The 7,500-nt window shown below is 32.0% G+C and overlaps 1 protein-coding gene across 1 annotated transcript in view; it reads left to right on the top strand.

Annotated features, from left to right (window-relative positions):
* The window catches only part of LOC137629561 (cell adhesion molecule Dscam2-like), a 119,271-nt gene that overhangs the window by 8,608 nt on the left and 103,163 nt on the right, over positions 1 to 7,500 (top strand). The window contains 1 exon segment of the mRNA XM_068360998.1: positions 5,361 to 5,478. Within this exon segment, the coding sequence (XP_068217099.1) occupies positions 5,361 to 5,478 (118 nt within the window).

The raw sequence follows: 7,500 nt of genomic DNA on the forward strand, positions 1-7,500 counted from the left end.
AACACTTACCCAATGGCTGTCTAGTCTATTCGGCAACATACGAACCTAGCAACTAATATTATCTCATTAGTAATATATGGAAATATTCAATTGAACTACCATAGTAGTTTTTTGGGGTTATGTTAAGTGACTGGTTCGTGCATAGTGATTTAACGGACGACTGCCTTTGGTTTGGGATAAAAGGATACAAAATTGTCACCTTCGCTCGAATAATATTAAAGGCATATTTCCTTTCGTTGAGGTGGCCTATTAGAAACGTCCATGCCTGGCGTTCTCCTGGACGGGAGATCGAGTCCCGCTAAAACTCGAATGTTTCTTGCAGTTTCCGCAACCATGTCATCCTTGTGAGCAAAGGATTGGGGATTTGGGATATCCTATAGATCTACCTGGTGAGTCATGAGCAACCAATGGTTCTATCTTGGGTGGAGAAGTAGTTTAGGTGATGGTCATATGGATATATAGTCAGTCTCTAGGACATTGTCCAGCTAACCAGGGTAATGTCACTGTTCCTTGCCTCTGCCATTCATGAGTGACCTTTAAACCACCTCTTTAATATCTAGTGGCTTAGTCTGTGTGTAATGATAATTGTCCTCAAACGTCATCAGATGCCATTTAACGTCTTCAAATATCCTCATCCAACTCATGTAATAAACATTCTGTATCTGTGATTATGGTTTAGTTATGATGGCGACATTTGTATTTGGTCTAGAAATGAAAATTTAAACACTTGCTTTGGTAAATGGATTAAATTGGTGATCGTGTTATGGTGTATAATGTCAGAAATATTATCTTATTTGTTTCACTTATACCCAAATGCCTTCTCTTAAACACTCACTAACATCGGGACACTGAAATGTTTAATTATTTGACTAAGAAAGAACACAAAGGTTAAGGTTATATAGCATCCAGGAAAAGGGAAATAGAGTGTGCTGTAGTCAATTAAGTGATTAGATTAATTTTTTCTTTTGTTTTCTGAAAACGAAAGAATTGCGATAACAGTTCGTGAGAGAGAGAGAGAGAGAGAGAGAGAGAGAGAGAGAGAGAGCAATATGCATGGGGAGAAAAAATATGTGTTCGTGTGTGTGTGTGTGTATGAAGAGAGAAAGCGAACATACTTCATTGAGAGAGAGAGAGAGAGAGAGAGAGAGAGAGAGGGAGAAAGTTATTAAGTAAGGATTAACTCAGACGCACACAACGCCTGCATATATTAAAGTAACACAGCCTTTCGCGTCCCGGATTTTCATTTCCGTCCAGAAAAAAAAAAAAGCTAAAAACATCAATATACATTACTTTCTCTTGGCCTAAATACCGGATTCCAGTAAATTCTGTTTAGGATTACTCAAACAATTCTTTTTATGTGGAGATATAAGCAGCTTTAGATAAAACATACTTTTGTTTTTGGATACATAATTGCGTGGTATTGTACTTTTCGGTTTGGATCTTTGTATTTCAAAATATTCAAAATTTCTCTACATATATGCATGCATATACAATACTGCTACATGTATACACAAATCTATGTTTAAAGATGACTGGCAAATGTATCCTCCGTTTTACGTTGTCTTTGCATGTCATTTATATCTGATTTTGTATTATTATTTTTTTTTTTTATAGAAATTTCCTATATTTGATCTACTGTCTTCATTATATTTTTCGTTTATCCTAAGTTTACGTCATTGTAAATGGCCATTGTTGTCTATTTTTTTTTTGCATTTTAGAGATGTAGAGCGGTGGATTATTTTGCAAAGGATTGGCCTGCCCTAAATGTGAATATTTATGGTCTAAACATTAAAATACTGAAGATTTTAATTCCACTTGGCTGTTTGGTGAAAAATCGTTTCCTGGAATCAAAAAGGTTAATCAATACATACTTATATATATATATATATATATATATATAAGATACGAAAAGAGCAGTAACAATGTGGTATTTTTAAAATCATTCTTAGAATAAGGGCTAAATGGTTTAAAGCTTGAACACTCATCAGAGCAAGTTCTCGCTTTTTATAGCGTATACTAAAAATAAGAAAAAATAAAAGGAAGTTGGATGAAAATGTTCTATTACAGCTTGACAATACTAAAAGTTAATTCTTTTTTTATAATGTAATTGCAGATACAAAAGGGAAAATATGTAACTACTTTAGCCCTGTAATAGATTAAAGCTAAGTTGTTAAGAACAGCAATGGCATATTGATAAAAAATACATGTAATATAAACGGCTTAAAGATGTGAAATATAACGTACACTCTTTGTGAGCGATATTTGTTAGTGGTAAAAAAAAATTCACTTCAAGGAAAACTTAAGTGGTTTCTAAGAGACCTTTGTTAAAAAAAAAGTATATATTACAAGGTAAACTGGTAAAGATATAAGAGAAGTAATCTTTTATAAGATGGAAATGTCACCTGGAAATAGAACTTTAGGGAAACCTCGTTATTAGGAATTTAAACTGCTGACCTGTTAGCCCACCAGCTAAGAGAAGTCTCTATGCACCCCTCCCCCATGGCAGAAGAAAACTTATTTTTTTGTCATGGTAACACTGTGGCTGAGTGAATATAGAGTTGGCCTGGTAAACCAAGTCGTCGGTTCAACTTGGTAATGGTGTTTGTCCTATCAGAAGTAGTTCTTTTATCAAGACAATGTTCATAACCGGTGAGATATACCCATATATAATCATCAAATAGTCTATTGTTTGACATTTCATAAAGCCATATTCAATTAAATATTCCCTCTTGCGTAAGTATTTTTACCTACAGGATGCTTGCTGTGTATTTTGTCAAAAGTTAAATAGATTCCTTTTATTCTAGTTGCTTTGTAAAATTCTAAATATTTCTGTTATGGAAAAAAATAAAATAGATCGAAGTAAGATATTATTTAAGCGGTTGCAAATTCCATCTACACACAGTATCATCATCATCTCCTCCTACGCCTATTGAAGCAAAGGGCCTCTGTTAGATTTCGCCAGTCGTCTCTATGTTGAGCTTTTAATTCAATACTTCTCCATTCACCATTTCCTACTTCGCGCTTCATAGTCCTCAGCCATGTAGGCCTGGGGCTTCCAACTCTCTTGTGCCTTGTGGAGCCCAGTTGAACGTTTGGTGAACTGATCTCTCTTGGGGAATGCGAAGAGCATGCCCAAACCATCTCCATGTACAAACAATTATTACAGAAATTTAGGTCATATTAGGCATTAAAAGAACGAATTTGGGTAAAAATAACAATAAAAGTAAGGAAAAGAAAGTGTTGCCATACGCAGTATCCACAAAACAACGTCACACAATCAGATAATCGGTTTCCTTAATTAACTCCAACCGGATGCTAATGGAATCAGAGTCATTAGAAACCAATCTTTTTTATCTGAATGGCAAATTCCCCCCAGGTTTCCATTAGCTAATAGACGGAAGAGCGAACCGCTTCCAGTCAGCGTCTCTTGGGAGAAAACCATCTCGATCTGAACTTTTATGTTCTTCTTCTTTCCTTCTTCTTTTCTCTTTCAAACTCTTGCGGGAATCATGCATTACTTAATGGATTTGATTTGCAAAGGCGATCTGTTTACAAAAAAGGTTGTGTGGATGCTATTGGATAGCGCTTTTCATCGGTCTCGGCTGGGATAATTTTGTATTATTATCTTAGAATAGGTAGTTTCTGAATGTTTCGAGCCTGGATAAGGAGTCGGTTAATTTATGGGAAAAAAATGAAAAAAAAAAAAACTTTACCAGACGTGGTAGGGTCGTTGACCTAGACTGAGAATATAGTACCGTGGAGAATTTATTCATGTTTGTTTGTCAAAAGACTGAAATGATTTAATTTTCTTTCTTTATCACCAATTTAAAAACGGATATATTGACGTAAAAGAGTGATGTTACACTCACGAACCCGTAAAATATAACAAAGTATGGTAAAATTAACGGTCGCCTGTATTTTACTGAAATACGAATGAGAACATTATATTTTTACGGAGAATTCCTGATAGAAATTACGGACTCTTTAAGTGATATTTGCCGTATTTTGGTACTAAAGAATGCCCGATTATTTCCTAAAACTGGATAGCCTTCTATGTATATGAGAAAAAATTCTTTGCTAGAATTTCAGCAACTTTTGTAAACGTATGTAAGGCTTAGAAATTTCTTATTTTAAAAGGACCTTTTCATTTAGGTGAAATTCCTGTGTAACTTATCGCTTCAAATAAAATCTTAGATTATTGTCTTTATGGTTTATGTTTAATCTATATCAATCACAATACCATTTATTATTATTATTATTATTATTATTATTATTATTATTATTATTATTATTATTATTATTATTATTATTAATAATAATAATAATTTAAAAATTATTATTATTATTATTATTATTATTATTGTTATTAATATTTTATTATTATTATTATTATTATTATTATTATTATTATTATTATTATGATTTAACCTTTACTCTTCTGGGACAAGACCGTATAATGCTCAAATCTAGACCTTATACGTTTCATTGTAATTTCTATTGAGAATTGAATTTAAATCCTGCATAATTAGTTGACAACCAATGATTGACCCTGAAGTTGAGAATAAGGAATACGGTATTTTTAGTAACGTTAAATGAAGTTTTACATTTCATACGTATTAGGATATTTACAAAAGTTGTTTATATTGACTCTAAATTTCTGAGTAATCCGCTTGGTTGTGAAATAGCATTATGTTAACGTTATGTTTATATATATATGTATATATATATATATATATATATATATATATACAGTATATATTTCCGCTGGCCAGAACCACGATTTTGTCATATCACAATTTGCCTGATTTTTTCCAACCAAATATCCCATTATTCTGGGATTATTTTTATGCTAGTGTACATGAGCCGTCAAAAATGACGTCTAAACTTTTAAATAGATATGCACACTCACGCGCACACACATTTTCAACCCTTCCCACACTTCCTCCCTCTTTCTTAACTAAAACCCGCTAGTTCGACAATTTGTGGGAGAGTGTCGTTTCCAAGTGCAGGACTACCTCTCTGGGTACCCCTTCTTACCAGGGTATGACACTATCGCTCTTCCCCCCGAGTGTGATAGGAAAGTAATATACTGTGTATATATATATATATATATATATGTATGTATATATGTATATATACACATGTATATATACACACACACACACACACATATATATATATATATATAAATATATATATATATATATATATATACACACACACACACATATATATATATATATATGTATATATATATATATATATATATGTATATATATATATATATATATATATAGTCAGACACTTCCTATTAATTGTACAGGGTATATTATAACCATTTTTCCCTTTTCCTTCTTCAGGCGAGCCAAGGCTAAGTCGACCCCAGTTGCTGCTCCGACGTGACCTCGTCCGACCCTTGACTCGCGATGACTTGATCTTGCCTTGTATCGCCAGAGGGCATCCGACCCCATCAGTAATGTAAGTCTCCGGCGATCTTACTAATTGCAGGGAGGGGATCAGATTGCTGCATGTGTTAAGGGTTTTAGAGCACCCCTACCCCCTCTCACTCTATCTATTTACTGAATGTCTCTCTTCTTAAGTCTAAATAACTTCTAGTTCAAATTGGTTAATATTGGTTTGACAAGTTCAAGGAATGATCAGCTGGTGGAAATGAGTATGAACATTTTCAGCAATAGTTCAAATATTCATTATGAATAGATAATGGTCAAGTGTTTTTCGATGCTATTCAAATTGTATGACAATATTTTAAAGCTTTTATTAATTTTCTTTTATGATATTTCTTTGTTTTATATTATGGTAAAAAAAGAATAATTATATATACAATACCATGTCTGGTTTTTTGTCATCTGAAAATTCTTAATGAAAAGTTCTGATAACAATTGGAGAATTTATGTCTCTTTATATTTGCGAAACTTCTATGTTTATTATTTTTTTCCGAAAATACGGAAATATGCATATTTTCTTCCCATAGTATTTGATATAATTTTGATATTTTGGATTGATTGATACATAAAATGTATTACAACAAGGGTACTTTCGGAATCAGAATTATTATTTCGTAATAAATATGATTTGTTTTCACTTCCAGAACTTCTTAAACATAGAGATATATTCCAATATAATATAAAAAAGAAAAAAAAAAACCTGAACAGTATCGAATAGAATAAACATATAGGTCCAAGCATTGAAGCAAATTCCACAGCCTGTGTTAGATCTCATCTCTTGTTCAATGAATTACAAGAGGATATTGTGGGTTGCAAAACAGTCCTTGGATGATTATTAAATCACCGAACATCTTTTAACACACACACACATACACACACACTTATATATATATATATATATATGCAGTATATATATATATATATGTATATATATATATATATATATATGTATATATATATATATATATATATGTATATATATATTTATATATATATATATATATATATTTATATATATATATATATATATATCTTTCTATTTTAGTTTGCTGTAATACGTTATAACCTGAAATTATTACTATACAAAATAAAGTAATTAACTAATATTCTTCAACTCTAATACTCTACGGCAATGTTTTCTGCAAAAAAAAATATATATATATATATATATATATATATAAGTTTGGTTAAAAAAAGGGAAAGGCACCAGAAAAAGGAATCCAGTGTTAATTATATGTAACCATTCCACATAAAATATAATTTTACATTACTCGTAAATGTTTCATGTTATCTATGACTGATAACTACCGTACTTGGGAAGAATCTTCCTGCGTTTACAACGCTTCCAGAAGACTAAAATTACTCCCGGAGCTTTGCTTAGACATCATCTATACCGTTTAAAATGATTCCTATAGACGCAAATTCTGCCAGATCTTTCTGGTCTGCTACCTGAAGCATTACTTTCTGGTCTGCTACCTGGCGGATTATTATGTAGATTTTGCCTCAAACGAGAGATTTCCTACTCACGGTTACGCTGTTTTTCATTTTCTTCTCGCTGTCTAACATTTTCTTCTCGCTGTCTAACATTTTCTTCTCGCTGTTTCTCATTTTCTTCTCTTTCAGCTGCTCTTTCGTCTCTTCTGTTTCCCCAATCCATACAGACTTCTCATTCTGCAGGAGTTGGTCCGGCTCTTCCATTTTCATTCTCCTATTTTTTTTTTTCATTGAAGGCCACTATAATATAATAAGGACATTAAGTTTCCTGAGCCGATGTAGTTTGCATAGGAATATTCACATTCTCATACCTCTTCCGTGTATTTCAGCTATAAAGCCCTTGGAATTATAAAGGCAAATTCTTGCCCATAAAGATTATTACTTTCAAAGGGAAACCTCATAAATCTGAATTTTCTAAGAAAATTATAAAACGTGAGAAAATTTTTTAAAATCTGTATTTGCATATAGTTAGCTTGATATTATTATTATTATTATTATTATTATTATTATTATTATTATTATTAGCCAAGGTACAACCCTC

Source organism: Palaemon carinicauda, chromosome 37 (assembly GCF_036898095.1).
Source record: "Palaemon carinicauda isolate YSFRI2023 chromosome 37, ASM3689809v2, whole genome shotgun sequence".
Lineage (NCBI taxonomy): Eukaryota > Metazoa > Arthropoda > Malacostraca > Decapoda > Palaemonidae > Palaemon > Palaemon carinicauda.